The sequence below is a fragment of the Bufo gargarizans genome, chromosome 3, assembly GCF_014858855.1.
Source record: "Bufo gargarizans isolate SCDJY-AF-19 chromosome 3, ASM1485885v1, whole genome shotgun sequence".
NCBI classification, from domain to species: Eukaryota; Metazoa; Chordata; class Amphibia; order Anura; family Bufonidae; genus Bufo; species Bufo gargarizans.
This window is the reverse complement of record NC_058082.1, coordinates 239179228-239202532: the sequence shown is the minus strand read 5'-3', so window position 1 is coordinate 239202532 and position 23305 is coordinate 239179228. Positions and strand designations below refer to the sequence as shown.

Here is a 23305-nt window from a genome sequence, read left to right as displayed (position 1 = left end):
TCCTCTGGGCAGACCATCTCCCCTCCAGTTGCTACAATTTTATATTTAACCTTTTGTTTGCAGATCAGTGACCCTTTCCCCAAGTACTCCTTGACCCTTTCCCCAAGTCTTTAGATTATCATAATAAAGTTATTTATAGTGTTTCCCTCATCTCAGTGATCTATAATTATATAGGGACGTCTACCTCTTGTATATTCATTACTTCAGTGAATTCTCTGCTGTTTGAAATAGCAGAGACCTGGCGGTCATGCAAGCGGGTGCCATGTTTGCCTATCGCTTCTGGTAGAGAAAGGGTTAAATGTAAATTGTGCACAATTACCTGAACTTCTTTATGGCATGAGTCCATCTAACATTTCTACAAATGTACACGGTTGGTACTGTTTCTATTTACCTGAACTTCTTTATGCCATGAGACAACCGTCTAATACTTTTCTATTCTACTTCTAAATTTTGAATATTTCTTTCTCCTTTTTAGGAAACAGAGGATGCTCTAGCAGCTAAAAGGCCACATGTGGAAGGTATATTGTCTAAGGGGCGCCAACTTCAAGCTGAGAAATCCATGCCCTATCCTTTAAAGGTAACTATTGAACCTGTGTGTAATCTTATTTCTCTAAATCTCATGTAGGGTTAACATTTGTAGCCAATACATAGGAAATATTTCCTTTGAAATTCTTTGGATATCTAACTCTCGTAATTCTTTTCAGGACATAGTCTTGTTTTTAATATATATCTGCAGAAATAAAGGGGTTCTGGCATTCTGTAATTGCAGTGTTTAACAAAGAAGTACTACTATATTCTTGTTAATGTAGTCATTCGTGGTACCGCAGCCAAGCCCTAGTCACTTGATACAGACATAGATATATGAACATAGTTGGTATTGTTTTCAATACACTATTAATGTTAAAATTCTGGAAAACCCCTTAATAATAATATCCACTGCCTGTCTTGAATTATTAAATGTGGGCCAGATTCCAAAAAGCTGCTGTAGATCTTATCTACATCTTCTCTAGTGTACTTTCTGTCAGTACCAACTGCTAGGTCTCGAGTCTGCAGTCCCACCTACATTTTGTAATGCATTATTTCCATTACCTACATAAAAACTGTTGTCTCTAAGAAACAACTGCATGTAAAGAAATATTTTCTCCATGAAATGCAATACATCTGTAGGCAGCAGGTTATAGAGCAAGAGCAGCTGAGCAGATTTATACATAGTTCTGTGGGAAAAGATTCAGCAAAACTCATAATTTATACATTGGAGTGTCTGCTTTTTCTGAGCTCAGTATTACATAGGGGCTGTCTTATCAATGACTGACAGCTATGTGTATACACACACATGGAATGCAATCAATCACTGCTAAAAGTCGAGTGGGTCGCCCTGAGCTCGGAAACAGGAGAGATCCAAATCTATAAAATTGCAAGTTTTATTGAATCTCTTCCCACAAAGCTTTATATCAATCTGCTCAGCTCCTCCTGCTCTATATTATGCAGCCTGCATTGCAGATTGCACTGCATTTCGTGGTAACAGTTTTTCTTTAACTTTAAGCAGGCTTGAATGAGCATAGAAAAAAAAATATATTACACCTTACTGTTAATGGCTGCAAGGCATCTGGAATGGAAACAAAAGTCTGGTTATTATTTGTTTCATCGAGCATTTCAGTAAAGGGCAGCTTTAAATTACAACTCAACTTCTAATTTGGTTTAGTTTATAATTGCAATGTTCATAATATTATTTTTACCTTGTCAACTTTGCAAATGCAGCCTCACTGACTTTAGGCTATATTCCTACTTATTCCCTGGCAAAAACACTATTATATTATTATTTTTTGCTTATTGTGCCAGTGCAGATGGGTAGTTATTATAGATATAAAACACAAAGATTGTAATCATTGGCTTTATCACATTTTTATCGCCATTCTATACACCGAGTTAAAAAAAACAACTAAGCATTGTTGACCTCTCAATATTATTTCTTTAACCCTTTAATGGCCCAGTCAATTTTCAGTTTTTCTTTCCCATTTATTTCCTCCCTACCTTCCAAGAAATGTAACTTTTTACATTTTAGTTTCATATTCAATCAGGGCTTGTTTTTTGTGGGGCAAGCTGTAAGTTTTTATAGCACAATTGGTTTTTACCATAGCATATTGTGTGGGTCAACATGATTATGGTGATATATAATTATCATTATAGCCATATACGGACACCCATAACTTTTAAAGATTTTTTTTTACAACAGAGCTGAGCAAAGGCTTGTTTTTTTTTTGGGGGAGGGGGGCAAGATGACCTAAAAATGGTAAAAGGCACATTTTTATTTATTTTTTTGCTAAAGCATTAACCATACAGAAAAAAATATTTTTATATTTTAATAGTTTATTTTCAGATTTGGCAATACCAATTATATATTTTTTTCTATAATTTTTTTTATGTAAAACTGTGAAAGTGGATCTATTTGATTTTGTATAATTATTTTTTTTAAACATTTTAACAAAATGTTTTACTGCAATTTTTATTCCCTCTAAGGGATTTCAATATGTGATCTGATTGCTTGTATTGTAGACTGCAATAGAATGCTAGTGCATAGCATTTTCACAGGCTGTGCCTCGGATGAAGCTTTTCAGGCAGCTCACTATGATAGGCCTGGGAGCCATCACCCCCTTCCCCTGGCTGTAATAACAACTGTTTAAATCCCTGTAATTTAGTCATGTGTGCTGCAGCGGGAGAACAAATGGAGACCCTTCCTTCTGTACACTGAGATACCACAGCCTCTATTGACCGAGGCCTCAGAGTGGTTAAATTAGTTCAGAGTTGTCTCTAATCCTGGTTATTGACAATTATAGAGCCAGCATCCACCCCATATGGAGCTGGATCACTTAGTGAGCCCACTCCATGCATGCTACACATATTCGTCATGGGTTGCTAAGTGGTTTAAGGGGACCTTTCACCTCTCTCGATACACTGCATGTCTGTTTTAGTAACTACTTGTATTCTCCGGTCAATTCCGTAACATCTATTGTTATACCTGTATATCTTACACTGGTAGCTCGAATTGGACAGTGTCAGACTATGCAAGGACTCACCCTCAGATGGTAACATCAGGTTTTACCTTAATTTCTAAACTTCAGGCAGGAAAAAAACAGGAATGACACAACATAGAAATATAAAAATAGGTGCTCCAGAATGGCCATGTCATGTGCGATACAATTATTTACTAAAATAGACATGGTAGTTGGTGAGACCGGTCCTCTTTAAAAGAATGTGCATTTTCAATGGATTTCAGCTCACCTCACAGCAAGGTGACCATAATCCCTGTGATTGACTCATTATGTATATTGTGATATTCAACACAATACTAGGTAATACTAGCTCCCTGTCTCTTCTTGTAAATGAAACAGAAAAAGACAATACTAACTCTGATCATCCCCTTGTAAATGATATTTACACAGATAGTACTTCTTCCTTGTCTCGGTTTATAGGTGGTGTAGGCATAGATAATAATTCCTCCCTGCCCTTCTTTATGAATCATGTAGCACAGGCAAAACAGACTCAGTCTTTCTTTGCCGATATGTTGACATAGTGCTGACTCCTTGTCCCTCACTGTAATGATATAGGCACAGTCAGTACTACAGAACACATGCACAGATAGTATTGCTTTCTGACTCTCTGCAAATGATGTAGGCACAGAAAGTTTTGATTTCCTGCCTCCTATTGTTAATTACATAGACTGGAAAACATGCACAAAAAGGGACCATAGTTCAGGTGCTGTCACCAACTGACTTGGACTGAGGAACACATAAAAATATAATTCCAATATCAACAAATAAAGCAATTATATTTTTTATATGTTCTTGCTTCCAAATCCGTTGATAGCAACACCTGAACAATTTTTTTTTTTTTATTTTTTTTTGTGTGCAAGTTCTCCCATCTAAGTTCCTGGCTTACTGCTCATGCAGTGTAGCCGATTGTGAACTAAAGTAAGTGTAATACCAGCCTTTACATTATCACTGTACACAACAAAATTAACCATAAGGCGCTGCCTCATTTCTTTTCTATATGGCTAGTTATTTACTTAGCTACAGACAGAACTACCTTTCTGTCTTTTCTTACACATGATGTATGTATGAAGAGTACTGCTCCATGTCTCTCTTTTTCAATTACAGCATATACACTGATAGTACTGCCTTGCTACTTCCCCTGTAAATGATGTAGGCATAGATAGCACAGGTTCCCTTTCTCTCACTTTTTCATCAACTCTCATTCTTTGACAGAAAACTAACCAAGAAATTTCTAATAAGAAGCCCCTGAGATTAATCATGGCTGTTAAATTGTTTATATCACAACCCAAATCATTTTTCATACAAATGGGAACTGGGACTATATAGAAATACATAACTAGAGTGATAATTATTATTTCAAGTTTTGCACCATAGAAAGTAAATTTATACTTAAGTTTATTTTGTGAAAGTTGCAAAGAAATGATTTATGTCTAAGTTTGCCAAGTAAAGCTAAAGAAAAGAAAACAATGGAGATAGAATTCTCTTTGGTTTTGCAACATAAATAATTTGTACCGTTTCTTGCTTATCCTCTAGCTGTGTGACCTTGGGCAAGCTACTTCACCTCCCCAAAATATCCTTTTAAAGGAAAGCAAGGCATGCAGCAATTCTGAGTTTTTATGGTTGAACAATTTTGGCATGTTCGTTTTAAGTCAAACTAGTCAATCTCAAGTCTGCGTTGTCTGACACAAATATTCCTTATGGTTTTTTTTTGTTTTCATTTTTTATAGTTTGACTGAAAAGTTCTTTTTTTCGATTTGTGTCTAATTTATAAACGACTGTAAAAAAAAAATGCATTGTGATTGTCTTTGGCATTTCTTTGTTCTCATCGGCCTGGAGGAAAAATGTTGAACATATGACAAAGAGTTAGGTATACAGTTGCAAGAAAAAGTATGTGAACCATTTGGAATTATATGGATTTCTGCACACATTGGTCATAAAATGTGATCTGATCTTCATCTAAGTCATAACAATAGACAATCACAGTCTGCCTAAACTAATAACACACAAATAATTAAATGTTACCATGTTTTTATTGAACACACCATGTAAACATTCACAGTGCAGGTGGAAAAAGTATGTGAACCCTTGGATTTAATAATTGGTTGAACCTCCTTTGGCAGCAATAACTTCAACCAAACGTTTCCTGTAGTTGCAAATCAGATGCGCACAACGGTCAGGAGTAATTCTTGACCATTCCTCTTTACAGAACTCTTTCAGTTCAGCAATATTCTTGGGATCTCTGGTGTGAATCGCTTTCTTGAGGTCATGCCATAGCATCTCAATCAGGTTGAGGTCAGGACTCTGACTGGGCCACTCCAGAAGGCATATTTTCTTCTGTTTAAGCCATTCTGTTGTTGATTTACTTCTATGTCTATGCTTTCGATTGTCCTGTTGCAACACCCATCTTCTGTTGAGCTTCAGCTGGTGGACCGATCGCCTTTAAGGATAACTGTAGTATTTTTTATTTATTTTTAGTATTGGATTCTGGTGATTAATGTCTCCTTGGTGGCCCTATTTCAACTTTTCACTGTGTATTCAATTACCTCTTAATTCCACATTTTTGTTCCCTGTACTGACTACTTTTACCAGCCAGGTCCTCCCCAGCAGCTAACAGTGCCTGGGCTGTGTGCACTTCTCCCTGTCCCTGCGCTTGGCAAACGCTCCCTCACTCAGCAGAGCAGGAGAATGCAGAGTGGAAGCAGTGCAGACGAGGAAAGGGAGATCTGCCATCTGCTCAGTGTATAAATGAAATCAAAATGCAGTAAGAGGACCCCTTTGTGCTGCAGGAGATTAACCCTTTAGGGGGATGGCTCTGGTTACTGACACTTTTGGGGGGCTATTGTTACTGGCTAGTGAGGGCAGGCGGGATTAGACTCAGGGTGAGGGCAGTGGCGGCCATCTTAACTGAATAGTGAAATTGCAGTTTTATACAGACTGGTTGCTAAGGGCTGAATCTTATTAAATATGGGGTAAGTCAGTCTAATAGTAACTGATTCTGGAATATCATGTTATTAATAACTACATGTATGAAAATTGAAATTAGGGTCTAAATGTGACAGTTATCCTTTAAGTTCTCCTGCAAAATGTCTTGATAAACTTGGGAATTCATTTTTCCCTTGATAATAGCAATCCGTACAGGCCCTGATGCAGCAAAACAGCCCCAAACCATGATGCCCCCACCACCATACTTCACAGTTGGGATGAGGTTTTGATGTTGGTGTGCTGTGCCTCTTTTTCTCCACACATAGTGTTTTGTGTTTCTTCCAAAAAACTCAACTTTGGTTTCATCTGTCCACAGAATATTTTGCTAGTACTGCTGTGGGACATCCAGGTGCTCTTGTGCAAATGTTTTTTTGGACAGCAGTGGCTTCTTCTGTGGTATCCTCCCAGGAAGTCTATTCTTGTTTAGTGTTTTACATATCGTAGATTCGCTAACAGGGAAGTTAACATATGCCAGAGACTTTTATAAGTCTTTAGCTGACACTCTAGGATTCTTCTTCACCTTATTGAGCAGTCTGCGCTGTGCTCTTGAAGTCATCTTTACAGGACGGCCACTCTTAGGGAGAGTAGCAGCAGTGCTGAACTTTCTCAATCTATAGACGATTTGTCTTACTGTGGACTGATGAACAGCAAGACTTTTGGAGATACTTTTATAACCCTTTCCAGTTTTATGCAAGTCAACAATTCTTAATCATAGGTCTTCTGAGAGCTTTTTTGTATGAGGCATCATTCACATCAGGCAATGCTTCTTGTGAAAAGCAAACCCAGAACTGGTGTGTATTTTTTATAGGGCAGCTGTAGCCAACACCTCCAATCTCATCTCATTGATTGGACTCCAGTTGGCTGACACCTCACTCCAATTAGCCCTTGGAGATGTCATTAGTCTAGAGGTTCACATACTTTTTCCACCTGCACTGTGATGTTTACATGGTGTGTTCAATAAAAACATGGTAACATTTAATTCTTTGTGTGTTATTCGTTTAGGCAGACTGTGATTGTTTATTGTTGTGACTTAGATGAAGATCAGATCACATTTTATGACCAATTTGTGCAGAAATCCATATCATTCCAAAGGGTTCACATACTTTTTTTTTAAACTGTAGATTGTTTTTCAATCCCAGTTGATTGCCTATGATAAAAACCTCTGTGGGGTGGGGAATAAGATAACAGTCTTTTGATACTACATTCCCCCCATCTCTATTACTTATTGCTTTTATGCACAGTTTATACTTGCAAGAGGCTTATGTTTATAATTAGTGTTGAGCAATTCAAAACCAAACAAATTGATTTTGATCCAAATTGCTGGAAAAATTTGATTTGCCATGAAGTCAAATTCCCTAACCCTTCGAGGTAAGGAATCAAATTTTCCTGAAATGGAGGTAAAAAAACATACCCACCTCATCCATTTGCTCATAGAGAGGCCATCACAGGCATCTTGATTAAGATACCACGGAAAACCTTGTGCGAGATGACGTCACCATGCCAGAGCACTGGCCGGGCGCGGTGATGTCATCAGTAATTAACACCTGAAAGGCCTCAATTGTAGCATCAGATGCAGTGATCAATAATGAATGTCGCATCTGAGGGGTTTAATGACAGGGGGGCAGTCCAATAGCTAGCTGTTCCCCATCATTGCGTCTGCTACATACAAAGTAATACATTTCATGACAAAGTAATTTGTCATGAATCAAATTTCTTTGTGAAATTCAGCGAAACAGCCCAATCAAATTTTTCATAACTTCATTCATCACTATTTATAATGGACCGCATATGCATTCTATTGGAGTTGAATTGGAGTTTGGTAGAGATGGGTGAATCATTAAAAATTATATTTGAGTTTTATTTGGTAGAATGGGTTGCCCGCCCTATTCAATTCGGGTCTGAATCAATTCTACCTAAATCAAAAGTTCTCCAAATCACCTAAAAAGTTGTGCATGGCACAACTCCTAAGTTCTCCTAAGGCTCATATTTATTTTTATTTTTTAGTTATCATCATTATTTCTCTCGCTCCAATATTTGCCTTAATATAATTATTCTCTATAGGCATAAAGATGCAGTATCCATTACCTTGGACATTACAGCCTCTATGTACCAGGTGTTTTGGTAGACCAGTTTCTACTTTCTGTTCATTTTTGGCTAAAATAGGCTTTCCTGTGAAATAACATAAAAAAATAGACCTTTAGAAGTTAAATAAATAAACAAACTATACTTACCATCACAATTCCCATGCTGCTGCCATTTTAATATTGGTCTAGTACACACTGGTTTTCATTTCGAAGTCCTGGCTTGACACACTAAAAAAGCCAAGAAAGGCCAGTCAGACACATTTTTATTATATGTGTTCAGCCTTTACTCACCGTGTACTCACTTTGGATCTACAGTGCTGCCCATAATTATTCATACCTCAGGCAAATTAAATTTTGACTTAAAGTTACTTTTATTCAACCAGCAAGTAATTTTTTGATGGGAAATTACATAGGTGTCTCCCAAAAGATAATAAGACAATGTACAAGAGGCATTATTGTGGAAAAAAACATTTCTCAGCTTTTATTTACATTTGAGCAAAAAGTGTCCAGTCCAAAATTATTCATACCCTTCACAAACTGTCACAGTCTGTGGGAAAATCGAAAGTTCTATACCATTCCAAATAGTCCAAGCTGTTCTAAAGCATCCGAATTACCCTGATTAATTGGGAACAGCTGGTTTAATCAACTCAACAGGTGAAAAACAGCAGCTCTCGGCAGTTGGTTTGTGGACAGTCATGGCTAAGACAAAGGAGCCCAATGAGGACCTGCGGCTGCGCATTGTGGCTGCTCACAAGTCAGGAAAGGGCTACAAGGCCATTTCCAAATGTTTTCAAGTTCCAGTGGCTACAGTGCAAAGTATTATTAAAAAATTCAAGATGTTCCACACTGTGGAAGATCTCAGAGGACGTGGTCAGAAGCCAAAAGTGACACCTGTGCTGGCCAGGAGGATAGTTAGAGTGGTGACAAAGAATCCAAGGATCACCACCAAGGCTATCCTGGTGAATCTGGGCTCTGCTGGTGGTAATGTCTCAAGGCAGGCAATCCAACGGACACTGCACACTACTGGGTTCCACAGATACAGACCAAGGAGGACACCACTTCTCCAGATAAGGCACACAAAAGCTTGCTTGGCCTTTGCAAAAGCTCATCTGGACAAAGAAGAAGACTTCTGGTATTCTGTGTTATTGTCAGATGAAACAAAAATTGAATTGTTTGGTCACAATGATGTTTCCTTCATTTGGCGTAGAAAAGGAGAATCCTTCAACCCAAAGAACACCATCCCCACTGTCAAACATGGTGGTGGGAACCTAATGCTTTGGGGGTGCTTTTTAGCCAATGGACCAGGGAACCTAATCACAGTAAACGGCACAATGAAAAAAGAGCAATACATGAGGATTCTCAACGACAAGGCAGTCTGCAGAGAAACATGGCCTTGGGCACCAGTGGACATTTCAGCATGGCAATGACCCAAAACACACAGCAAAAGTGGTGAAGAAATGGTTAGCAGACAACAACATTAACATTTTGGAGTGGCCCAGCCAAAGTCCAGGCTTGAATCCAATTGAAAATCTGTGGAGGGAGCTAAAGATCAGGGTAATGGCAAGAAGACACTCCAACCTGAAAGATTTGGAGCTCATTGGTAAAGATAAATGGGCAAAAATACCTGTGGAGACATGCGAAAAGCTGGTCTGCAATTATAGGAAGCGTTTAATTGCTGTAATAGCCAATAAAGGCTTTTCTATTGATTATTGAGAAGGGTATGATTAATTTTGGACTGGACACTTTTTGCTCAAATGTAAATAAAAGCTGAGAATTTTTTTTTTTTTCACAATAATGCCTCTTGTACATCTTCTTATTATCTTTTGGGAGACACCTATGTCATTTCCCGTTAAAAAATCCTTGCTGGTTGAATAAAAGCAACTTTAAGTCAAAATTTGCCAGGGGTATGAATAATTATGGGCAGCACTGTATATATGGATATCTTAAAGGTAATTTGTCACCCTGATTTTGGACCATTATCGACAGTAATACATGATTAGGGTACTTTCACGCTAGTATTTTTCTTTTCCGGTATTGAGTTCCGTCACAGGGCCTCAATACCGGGAAAAAACTGATTATCCTAATGCATTCTGAATGGAGTGCAATCCGTTCAGTATGCATCAGGATGCATTAGTTCAGTCCCTCTTACGTTTTTTGTCTGGACAAAATACCGCAGCATGCTGCAGTTTTCTCTCCGACCAAAAATTCTGAACACTTGCTGGAATGCCGGAATTTAAATGCATTAATGCCGGATCCGGCCCCAAGTGTTCTGGCAAAACGGATCCGGTTTATAGGTCTGCGCATATACAGACCTTTAAGAATTAGAAAATAATTAACACTGGATCCGTTTTTCCGGATGACAACCGGAATGATGGATCTGGTATTGAAATGCATTTGTGAGACGGATCTGCATCCGGAATCCTCTGCTGCAAGTGTGAAAGTACCCCTAGTGCTGCAGATATTGAGTCCAGATCACAATTTTTTACTTTCCTACTACCTCCATTATCCCATTGTCAGCTCTCAGAGCTGCGTGAAAATACATTGTTAGGACTGCTATACATGCGCACAGGAGTCCTTTTCATTGTGTTAGAACAGCACAACAGTCCAGGCTATGTATTTCAGTGCAGCTTTAAGACCTGACAGTGGATGAATTGGGGGCAGTAGGAAAATATAAAATAGCGATCCGACTCATCTGCAGTACTACACATGGATTATTGTACAGTCGTTTTGCCAAAAGTTTTGAGAATGACACAAATATTAGTTTTCACAAAGTTTGCTGCTAAACTGCTTTTAGACCTTTGTTTCAGTTGTTTCTGTGATGTAGTGAAATATAATTACACGCACTTCATACGCATTTCAAAGGCTTTTATCAACAATTACATGACATTTATGCAAAGGGTCAGTATTTGCAGTGTTGGCCCTTCTTTTTTAGAACCTCTGCAATTCGACTGGGCATGCTCTCAATCAACTTCTGGGCCAATTCCTAAATGATAGCAACCCATTCTTTCATAATCACTTCTTGGAATTTGTCAGAATAAGTGGGTTTTTGTTTGTCTACCCGCCTCTTGAGGATTGACCACAAGTTCTCAATTGGATTAAGATCTGGGGAGTTTCCAGGCCATGGACCTAAAATGTCAACGTTTTGGTCCGCGAGCCACTTAGTTATCACTTTTGCCTTATGGCACGGTGCTCCAGCGTGCTGGAAAATGGTACCATTTTGGTACCATTCTTTATTCATGCTGCATTTTTGGGCAAAATTGTGAGTGAGCCCACTCCCTTGGATGAGAAGCAACCCCACACATGAATGGTCTCAGGATGCTTTACTGTTGGCATGACACAGGACTGATGGTAGCGCTCACCTTTTCTTCTCCGGACAAGCCTTTTTCCTGATGCCCCAAACAATCGGAAAGAGGCTTCATCTGAGAATATGACTTTTCCCCAGTCCTCAGCAGTCCATTCACCATATTTTCTGCAGAAGATCAATCTGTCCCTGAGGTTTTTTTCTGAGAGAAGTGGCTTCTTTGCTGCTCTTCTTGACACCAGGCCATCTTCCAAAAGTCTTTGCCTCACTGTGCATGCTGATGCGCTCACACCTGCCTGCTGCCATTCCTGAGCAAGCTCTGCACTGGTGGCACTCTGATCCTGCAGCTGAATCCTCTTTAGGAGACGATCCTGGCGCTTGCTGGACTTTCTTGGATGCCCGGAAGCCTTCTTAACCAGAATTGAACCTCTTTCCTTGAAGTTCTTGATGATCCTATAAATTGTTGATTGAGGTGCAATCTTAGTAGCCACAATGTCCTTGCCTGTGAAGCCATTTTTATGCAATGCAATGATGGCTGCACGCATTTCTTTGCAGGTCACAATGGTTAACAATGGAAGAACAATGATTTCAAGCATCACCCTCCTTTTAACAGGTCAAGTCTGCCATTTTAACCCAATCAGCCTGACATAATGATCTCCAGCCTTGTGTTCGTCAACATTCTCACCTGAGTTAACAAGACGATTACTGAAATGATCTCACCAGGTGCTTTAATGACAGCAATGAAATGCAGTGGAAAGGTTTTTTGGGGATTAAGTTAATTTTCATGGCAAAGAAGGACTATGCAATTCATCTGATCGCTCTTCATAACATTCTGGAGTATATGCAAATTGCTATTATAAAAACTTAAGCAGCAACTTCTCCAATTTCCAATATTTATATAATTCTCAAAACTTTTGGCCACGACTGTAGATTATACACCAGAATCTGAGTGACATATTCCCTGTAAGGACCCTTGATCATGCCAGCAAATTTATTTTAAACCAATCAAGCTTCTGAGTAGTAAATGGTGGCATTTTTGCTATTGTCTTTGGGTTCAGTATTCACTCTGCATTTAAAGCATACAGAATGGTAAAGAAATCAACCAGATATAATAAAATCCCTTTTTCCGATCAACTTACAGTATTTTACTTCTTCTAATAAATATATCTCTATATATACAAAAGTATATTTCCTCAATTTAAAGCAGCAATTCCAGATTTAGATATGCTATGGCTCCGTAATTGCTGATAAATCACTATGTGGTGCTTGATTGTTGTAAGGATAACTGATCTATCTACAAAGCAGTACTAAAAAACAAGTGCATGAAGGAATTCAAGGGATATTTAGTCTGGTATGTAGCCTTGTCAGTAACACTGTCGTAACACCAGTTCTGCCTAGTTTAAGCAGAGCTGGGACATAATCAGAACAGACACTAAATGGAGATCTTCAGAAACTTAGTAAATTACATTTTACACACCATCGGACATCTTCTGTAACTGTAAAAGTATGTCAGTGTTGATTTTTATTTGATTAGACCATGAAATGTAGAAACTGTAAGTTTTTTTTGGGGGGAGGGGGGCGGGGATAGTAGTGTTTTTTTTATCAATTGGGGAGCATTGTAGCAATGGCATTTTTTAGGAATTTCTTCAAAACTTTTCTCTAAACACAATTCACAAATATGTGAAGATAAAAATTCCACTAAAGAAAGCACTATAAAAACATGTTATATGAAAATTACTCTTGTGTTTACCAGAGCAATTTTAGCCTAAAAAAGGGCCAGAACAAATACAAACAGAGAAATATTGTACATTCAAAAATATTCTTACATTAAAATGTAGACAATACAAGGGTAGCTCTCCATTTATATTAACTGGTGTATTATCTTATTGACCTGCCTAGGAATTCCCTAAAGCTTGTATAGATCAAGAAATGATACTGTATTTATAGGTTAGTTTAGGGTAGGAGGATATACACAGGGGTAAAGATTTAGAAAACCAAAGTTAGGGTTGCACTCAGGCCCTGGTATCTGAGGGGTCATATAGGCCCCCTCTGCCATATACAGTAATAAGTTACCAGTACATGGTATGTGAGGGTCTTGTAGCATATTTTGTATTGGGATTCAAAAGCTCCAAGTTATGCTTTGGAATTTGCATATCTATAGAAGCTTCATAAATAGATACACTGGGATTACACTTTTGGCTAAATTTACTTTACAAGAATTTGCTTTGAATGCCAGGATGAAAAATAATTTCTAGGCAACTCATAACTAGTTGTTAATCAAAGTTCCATTATAGTGCAGGTCCTTATCCACTCTAGTGATTTACAGTGTTAAATACAAGAACCAGGAATCCTGCATATCAATTATTACATTTAAATGACAAGGGGAATATAGATGGGAAGTCTATCTTGTAGGTCTTCAAAAGTATTCAGTTTCATACAACCATGAAATTGTGTTTGTTAGATTTAATACAATTTAGAGGCTTGTTTATTACACCTAACACATGTCATGGGTATTTTCAACAGAGAAAGGTAGAAGATCTGAATACAGAGTGGAATACAGTCAGTCTGTTACTCGAGGAATTGAAAAGAAGACCTACTTGTGCATCTTTTGGTGATCGTAAGTATGAAACTAGAATCAACATGTTTTATTAGAAACTATTCCAAATCCACTAGATGAACTAACATTTATGATATGTGATACTGTGGTACATCTGGAGCAGCATTTACTACCTTAAGGCTGAAACTTCATCTTGCCTAGAGGCAAAGATAAACTAGAGTTCTGCATTATAAGAACTTACTTTATTGGCAGCTAAAGTACAATCTAGTCTCTTCATATCTTTATGACATTTTTACTGTTTTCATCTATTATTTGGTTCAGAATCTGTGAAAAAAAAATGCTTATCACCTGTCAATAGGTTTTATCCTTATGGTTTTCTCTACTTTACTGTATCACCAGGTAAGCAAGAGGGGTGAACCATTACAGATAATCATGTGTCATTGAGCATATGTGCAGGAGCTCAAGACTCAAAGTGCAGTACTAAATTGATACATTACATTTTGAATTATGGATTGGCCATCAGTATCTAGTGTAAATATTGATGATTTTCATATAGCAAAAGTAAAAAAGTTAAATAAAAAGCAAAGTACTGCTTTCAACTAACTGTGTGATATCAGGAGCAATTACTTACAGAAGGACCACCTATAGTTACATAGTTTCATAGTTACATAGTTGAAAAAAGACATAAGTCCATCAAGTTCAACCAAGGGATAGGTGGGGATGCGAATTCCAGAAGGAAGTGAGACTCAGATTTCTACATGTTTTGATAAGCATTAATATTGTTTTCTTTTAAGAATTCATCTAAACCCTTTTTAAAACTGTCCACTGTTCCTACTGTGACCACATCCTGAGGAAGTCTTTTCCACAGATTTACAGTTCTTCTCAGTAAAGAAGATTTGACGGTTTTGGAGACTGAACTTTTTCAGTGCCCCCTTGTCTTTTGGGGGCATTTTACATGGAACAGTCTTTCACCGTATTTTTTGTATGGCCCATTTATATATTTGTATAGATTAATCATGTCCCCCTTTAGACATCTCTTCTCAAGACTAAAGAAATTCATTTATTTTAATCTTTCGTTATAACTAAGACCCTCCATGACCCTTATCAGTTTAGTCGCTCTCCTCTGTACTTTTTCGAGCTGCAGTGCGTCCTTTCTACGAACTGGTGCCAAGAACTGAACTGCATATTCCAGATGCTTTGTAAAGTGGTAATTTTACATCTCTTCCCCGCGAGTCCATGCCTCGTTTAATGAATGACAATATCCTGGTAGCCTTAGAAGCAGCTGATTGACATTGTATGCTGTTATTTGATCTACCATCTACAAGGACACCCAAACCCTTCTCCATAAGTGACTCTCCCAGTGCTACATCACTTAGGACATGAATAACGGAGATTATTACTACCAAGATGCATAACTTTACATTTATCCACATTGAACCTCATTTGCCAAGTTGATACCCAATAACTCAGACTGTTCAAGTCAGCTTGTAGTTTATGGACATCTTCCATAGACTGCACAGTACTACATAGCTTAGTGTAATCTGCAAACATAGAAATGGTGCTATTAATTCTGTCCTCAATATCATTAATAAATAAATGAAATAATAGAGGGCTCAGCACTAAACCTTGGGGTACGCCACTTATAACCCGGGACCATTCTGAATAGGAATCATTGATCATAACTCTCTGGACACGGTCCTTCAGCCAGTTTTCAATCCAATTACAAACTATACTTTCTAAGCCTATAGACCATACTTTACCTATTAAATGTCTATGAGGGACAGTATCAGAAGCCTTTTCAAAATCCAGAAACACTACATCCACAGCCGTCCCTTTGTCCAGGCAACTACAGGGAGTGCAGAATTATTAGGCAAATGAGTGTTTTGACCACATCATCCTCTTTATGCATGTTGTCTTACTCCAAGCTGTATAGGTTCGAAAGCCTACTACCAATTAAGCATATTAGGTGATGTGCATCTATGTAATGAGAAGGGGTGTGGTCTAATGACATCAACACCCTATATCAGGTGTGCATAATTATTAGGCAACTTCCTTTCCTTTGGCAAAATGGGTCAAAAGAAGGACTTGACAGGCTCAGAAAAGTCAAAAATAGTGAGATATCTTGCAGAGGGATGCAGCACTCTTAAAATTGCTAAGCTTCTGAAGCGTGATCATCGAACAATCAAGCGTTTCATTCAAAATAGTCAACAGGGTCGCAAGAAGCGTGTGGAAAAACCAAGGTGCAAAATAACTGCCTATGAACTGAGAAAAGTCAAGCGTGCAGCTGCCAAGATGCCACTTGCCACCAGTTTGGCCATATTTCAGAGCTGCAACATCACTGGAGTGCCCAAAAGCACAAGGTGTGCAATACTCAGAGACATGGCCAAGGTAAGAAAGGCTGAAAGACGACCACCACTGAACAAGACACAAGCTGAAACGTCAAGACTGGGTCAAGAAATATCTCAAGACTGATTTTTCTAAGGTTTTATGGACTGATGAAATGAGAGTGAGTCTTGATGGGCCAGATGGATGGGCCCGTGGCTGGATTGGTAAAGGGCGGAGAGCTCCAGTCCGACTCAGACGCCAGCAAGGTGGAGGTGGAGTACTGGTTTGGGCTGGTATCATCAAAGATGAGCTTGTGGGGCCTTTTCGGGTTGAGGATGGAGTCAAGCTCAACTCCCAGTCCTACTGCCAGTTTCTGGAAGACACCTTCTTCAAGCAGTGGTACAGGAAGAAGTCTGCATCCTTCAAGAAAAACATGATTTTCATGCAGGACAATGCTCCATCACACGCGTCCAAGTACTCTACAGCGTGGCTGGCAAGAAAGGGTATAAAAGAAGAAAATCTAATGACATGGCCTCCTTGTTCACCTGATCTGAACCCCATTGAGAACCTGTGGTCTATCATCAAATGTGAGATTTACAAGGAGGGAAAACAGTACACCTCTCTGAACAGTGTCTGGGAGGCTGTGGTTGCTGCTGCACGCAATGTTGATGGTGAACAGATCAAAACACTGACAGAATCCATGGATGGCAGGCTTTTGAGTGTCCTTGCAAAGAAATTTGGCTATATTGGTCACTGATTTGTTTTTGTTTTGTTTTTGAATGTCAGAAATGTATATTTGTGAATGTTGAGATGTTATATTGGTTTCACTGGTAAAAATAAATAATTGAAATGGGTATATATTTGTTTTTTGTTAAGTTTCCTAATAATTATGCACAGTAATAGTCACCTGCACACACAGATATCCCCCTAAAATAGCTAAAACTAAAAACAAACTAAAAACTACTTCCAAAAATATTCAGCTTTGATATTAATGAGTTTTTTGGGTTCATTGAGAACATGGTTGTTGTTCAATAATAAAATTAATCCTCAAAAATACAACTTGCCTAATAATTCTGCACTCCCTGTATAGGCTACTACTCATCTCCTCATAAAAAAATAATCAGGTTAGTCTGACAACTTCTATCCTTGGTAAACCTATGTTGGTAGTGGCGTCGCTAGAGGGGGGCGAGGGGGGGCAAATGACCCCCCCTATGTTGTTCCTTGCCCCCCCCCGGGTGACCACCGCTGATTTCCCCAGGTGAATACTAATGAGCGCTTCCATTATGGAAGCGCTCATTAGTACCGAAGGACCAGGAAGTGGTGAAAGCTCTATACTCACCACTTCCTGGTTCTCGGCTGTTGGCTGTGCAAGGCTGCGCACAGCGTGAGGTCGCTCTGTGACCTCACGCTGTGCGCGCCAGTTTAGAGCACAGTCGACTGAGGAGGGAGAAAATTGCAGGCGGCGTCCGTCCAGGAGCAGGAAAAGGCAAGTGTTTTTTTTTATTTTATAAAAAATGTGGCTGCTGGGGGCATTATGGGGGCTAATTGGAGGCATATGGGGGCTAATTGGAGGCATATAGGGGCTAATTGAAGGCATATGGGGGCTAATTGGAGGCATATGGGGGCTAATTGGAGGCATATGGGTATATTTGGAGACATATGGGGCAAATAGGAGGCATATGGGGGCTAATAGGAGGCATATGGGGGATAATTGGAGGCATATTGGGGCAAATTGGAGGCATATGGGGACTATGGGGGCTAATTGGAGGCACATGAGGCTAATAGGAGGCATATGAGGGCTAATAGGAGACATATGGGGGCTAATTGGAGGCATATGGGGGCTAATTAGGCATAATAGGGCTAATTAGGCATATGGGAGATAATTTGGGGGCTAATAAGAGGCATAATATGGCCTAATGAGGCATAATGGCTTATAATGGGGGCTAATGAGGCATAATGGGGGCTAATAAGAGGAATAATGGGGGCTAATGAGGCATAAGGGCTTATAATGGGGGCTAATGAGGCATAAGGGCTTATAATGGGGGCTAATGAGGCATAAGGGCTGATATGGGGGCTAATGAGGCATAAGGGCTGATATGGGAGTGGTAAGAGGCTTAATGGGGGCTAATAAGAGGAATAATGGGCGCTAATGAGGCATAAGGGCTGATATGAGAGACATAATGAGGGCTAATGAGAGGCATAATGTGTCATCCACAGATGCCCCCATAACAGTGTGTCTTCCACAGATCCACCATAACAGTGCGCCTGCGCACTGACGAGAGACAGAAAGAAGGGGAAAGAATCTGCGGAAGCAAGCAGAGGACGGCACAGCAGACGACTGAATAGCTTCTTTTGTAAGTAAATTGCTTTATTATAAAGGTATCCCTGCATACCGCAATTCTCTCATATTTTGTAATCTTATTTATATATACTTATTTTGTTTTTGGCCCCCCCCCCCCATTTTTGGCTGCGGTATCTTTGTGCCCCCCCCCCCCCTATATATTGTTCCTAGAGTCGCCACTGCATGTTGGTTATCACTTATAATATTATTTATAGTCACATACTCCTGTATAGTCCCTTAAGAGTCATTCAAACATTTTCCCACAACAGAAGTTAAACTAACTGGTCTATAATTACCTGTGGAGGACCTAGATCCTTTGAATATGGGCACCACATTTGCCTTGCGCCAATTACTTGGCACTTTGCTAGTATCTAGAGAATCTTTAAAAATTATAAACAGGGGCACAGCAATGACTGAACTGAGCTCTTTAAGCACTCTTGGTTGTAATCAATCTGGACCCGGAGTCATGTTCACATTTACCTTATTTAACTTATCTTGGACCATTTGTAATCTACAAACGCTACAGCTGATCCCTCAGATTTGTATTTTTTAAACACCATTTTTTTGTCTTTTATTGCTCTTTTTACAGTAGCTGTAAGCCATGGAGGGTATTTTTAGCCGTTTATAAAAAAAAATGAAAGTTTTTATTTGACATTTTAAGAAATAAACATTTAAATTCACACAAATCAGTGAAACATTTTGGCAACGGTTTGGTACAATCAACAGATGTCATAAAGGTCTGGCAGTGTGATTCCTTCAGGGCTGCCTTTTCGCCGTTGCTTTATAATAATTATCTTATACATTTTAATATCATTCACGCTCTCATACACACCCCCACAGCGCTGCCGGGCTCCCGCATTCCTTTAGACCACCGATATTCTAGCAGTCAACCACAATCCCCATATTTTGTCAAATCTCTCAGGATTATTTTTAGCCAAATATGTCATTTTATACACTGGTAAGGCTTCATCTATAAGTTGCATCCAATGTTGGATTGAGGGGGTTTTCTGGGGCTTCCAATTCAATAGGATAGACTTCCTAGCAAAGAACATTAGAAGTCGTTATAGTTTTTTTAGAGTATTTGATTTGTAACAGATCATCCACAAGTCCTAACAGGCTATTTTCAGGGGAGCATACCGCCGGCAATCCCAGTTTTAAGTAAAAAAAAACAGACCAGAATTCCGCAATTTTCGGCCATTCCCAGATCATGTGCATTAGAGTGCCAGTCGCTCTATTATATCTAGAACATACAGAACTATTAAGTTGACGCATTTGTTCCAGCCTGACCAGAGTCAAATAGACTCTGTGCAACCACTTCATCTGTATCAACTGATTCTTAGCACTTATGCCTGTACTCCTCCAGTAACCAGTTATATAGCGAAGCAGACGCCCCATGTGCCAGCAGTGAACGGCCGTGCTTCTGGTCCCTCTGCAGCATCACAGACTAGATAAAGGGGTCCAAAGAATCCCAAAACGTGTTGTCTCACAATAAACTTCATGACATTCTACATCTGGTTGTGATCCTGCGAATTATGTCCACACGCTTACTTGACTTTTATGGTCCAGTGGAACTCCAGTACAACTCCCCTGGCTTAGACACCTCCACTCCAGAATCTAGTTTAATTGATGCCACTATCGTTTGGGGAGTTTCTGTCCTCCCCAAATAGGCGAGGGCTTTCCCATTTTTGTCTCCATCCAAAAAGATATTCTGCCGTTGCGCCAGAAGGTGCTTCTGGGCATATTCAGTGAGATGTAGTCTATAATCGCTCTGAAGGGTTAGCCATTTCTCCTGACAATCCTTATTTGAGTCTGCAATATAAGCCTTATCTGCCTCCATCAGATCAGCCTCTAGTCTACTTCTTGTAATAATCAGTTCGGATCTATGGGTGGCAATGGCTGAGATACAGACTCCCCTCATCACCGCTTTACATGCCTCCCATTCAGTGAGTGGATTAGAAAACCTTCCAATATTCCTCTAGCTCCTTTCTACAGCTAACTTCTACTGGTAACACCTGTAACCACATAGGATTGCGGTAGTTGTTATATCTTAGTCATAATCTCATCTAGAAGGGCCCTGCAGTAAGGAGGTGGGATGTATAGTCCCGCTACCATCAGTGGGCTACCCCGGATCAAACAATTCAAGATTACATATCTACCATGGGAGTTGGTCAGAACCGTCTGTAGCTGCAGTTGAGTTTTCTTGCTGACAAGATTGGACACTTCTCTTGCGTTGTTCGTGTTTGTCGCGTGATAGGTTTGCCCCACCCAAGGTCGACGGAGAGCCATTACCTTATGGTCTCGCTAACTCTGAAAAAGTTATCTCATCAACAGCTGAAACATTTGCTGGCTTACCTTCTGTCCCACTGAGGTGAGGTCCTCAACCACTAGTTTGAGAAGTAGAAAACGAGTAAGAAGCCCCTGTCACGACCCTTGGTCATGGTTGTGACTCCTTGGGAGCCGCATGCGGTTGCCCGCGGCTTGGTGTTGTCAACCGCAGCTGGGGGCACTTAGTTGTTTGCCTCAGGTGCGGTTGCCGCGGACAATAGGCATGTGTGCGGTTGCCCTTGGCAACGTGTGATATTGTGCACTTCCTTGTTTGTTTGTTGTGCACGAGGTGATGTTTAGTATGCACCTGGACTCCTCCCTTCACCTGCGGTTGTCCGCGGCAACGTCTGGTGATGTTTGCATGCTGTGGAAGTGTCTCGGCCTGTTGGCTGTTCTGGAGGACACGGTTGCCACGCATGCCGTTGCTGTCGGAGACAGGTGAGTGAGGTTGTGTGCTTTCCCCTTTATGTGAGTTTCCCTTCTGTGGTGCTTGAAGGGTTAATTCCCTTCCCAGTGTGTGTGTGATGTCACTGGGTGTGTTCTGACCGTTGGGTGTGGCCTCTTGGCCTATAAAACCTCTGTCGGGAATTTCTATGTTTCACGGTGTTATTTAGGTGTGTGTGGGGTTTTATGTTAGTGCAGCTTGTGGTCCTGGGTTCCTGTGGGATGTCTTGTGTGTGCTGTGTTTGTTGGTGTCTGAACTGCAGCACCTGCACATGGGATCCAGGGTTTGTTGTCTGTGGCAGGTGAGTGATGTGTGGGTCCCATTTGCCTGTCACTGCCATAAGTCTGTTGTTGTATTCCCCTGTGTTGCTTGGCCGTTGAGACTCCTGCTCCCCCGTGCCTAGGAGGAGCAGGTCGTCTCACTCTGTCCCCTAGTACAGGGCCGACTTGAGGGCTCGTAGGGACTTTAAGGTTCCGGCGTATGAGTCCTCCTACCACCAAGGTCGGCTCATACAGATAGGAGACAGGGTCAGCGTTAGGGATGCAATAGGAGGTGACCTGCTCCCTAACTCTGTGGTCCCGGCCAAGGGGTAACCCTACCAACTCCTGGCACCGCACGGCTGAGGATTTCCCCCATCCTCAGCCGTGACAGCCCCTCACTGAAAAGTATTCACCCCAACTTTGTCCCTATATAACCCAACTTATTCAAACTGGAATGATTGAGGATAAGGAGTGAAATGAAATCTCCATTAAACCTTATACTTGCTCCCATGTCGAAGCATGTTTCTCTCTCAACCAAATCACCACATTCCCAATAACCTGTGTCAATTTAGTATCAGACTTAAACAACTATGCACATTTGTATATGAACTATTCTCTGTTTAAGTATGCTGATAAATCATTGCTCTCCACCCTGAGGACAACGAGTGTCCAGCCAATCTGACGCTTCCTCTGGCACTTGAAAGAAACGAGCGGTTCCATCCACCTGGACTCGCGATCTCATTGGATATAACATTGCATAGGTTATGCCAAGTTCCCTCAGTCTGACTCGAACTTGCATGAATTGTCTTCTTTTGTTTTGCACCTCAGCAGTGAAGTCAGGGTAAAAGGATATTTTGGTGTTCTCATAGGAGATGGTTCCCTTCTTTCTAGCTGCCGCATGGATATTGTGTCGGTCTCTGTAATTGAGGACCTTCATTATAAAGGGTCTAGGCAGGGTTCCAGGGGGCAGAGGCCTAGTAGGGATTACAAAGCACCGAGAGAGCTGCAATGGTGACAGTATCAACTTTATCAAGTTCTCAGCAAAGATGTCAGGCTCTGTGCCCTCAGCCCTCACTGGGAGGCCTAGGATGCGGATATTATTACACCTATTGCGGTTTTAGGTATCCTCTGCTCTGGCTTGAAGAGTTTTTACTTGCGGAAGAAGCGAGTTTGTCAGTTCAGAGGTACCATGTACTGTGTCTTCCATTTTTCCAACCTTGCCTTCCATTTTCTCAATATCATGAAGCAAAAGGTTGACATCACTTTGTAGGAAATGTATTTTTGCAGTTAGGGTGGCCTGGCATGCCACTATGGCTAACATCATTTTATTATTATGTTGTCTATCAGAAGTTTGCCAGAAACGTGGGAAGGCACCGGGGTTGTTTTTTGCCCCATATACAGCTGCGTGTATGAAATAAAGAATCTTGCAGAAGGACACTAGTAACTGGACACCATTCATATATAGCCTAGGTCTGCCATCTTTATCTCACAGTAACCAGTCCCAGTAGCTATTTGGCTCAGCATAGCAGGTTTCTCAGCACTATAAGGGTTAGTGCAGATCAAAGCCCTCAGTGTGATGTACTCAAGCTGCTAACTGTGTTTGCGCTGTTATCTGCAGCCTCGCGACCCTGCTGA

The 23305-nt window shown here is 40.3% G+C and overlaps 1 protein-coding gene across 6 annotated transcripts in view; it reads left to right on the top strand.

Moving 5' to 3' along the window:
* The window catches only part of DMD (dystrophin), a 3186583-nt gene that overhangs the window by 2188960 nt on the left and 974318 nt on the right, over positions 1–23305 (top strand). For all 6 annotated transcript variants that reach the window (XM_044284724.1, XM_044284721.1, XM_044284723.1 and 3 more), the window contains 2 exons: positions 476–577; positions 13941–14034. In XM_044284724.1, coding sequence (XP_044140659.1) covers positions 476–577; positions 13941–14034 — 196 coding nt within the window. The remainder of the gene's footprint in view (positions 1–475; positions 578–13940; positions 14035–23305) is intronic.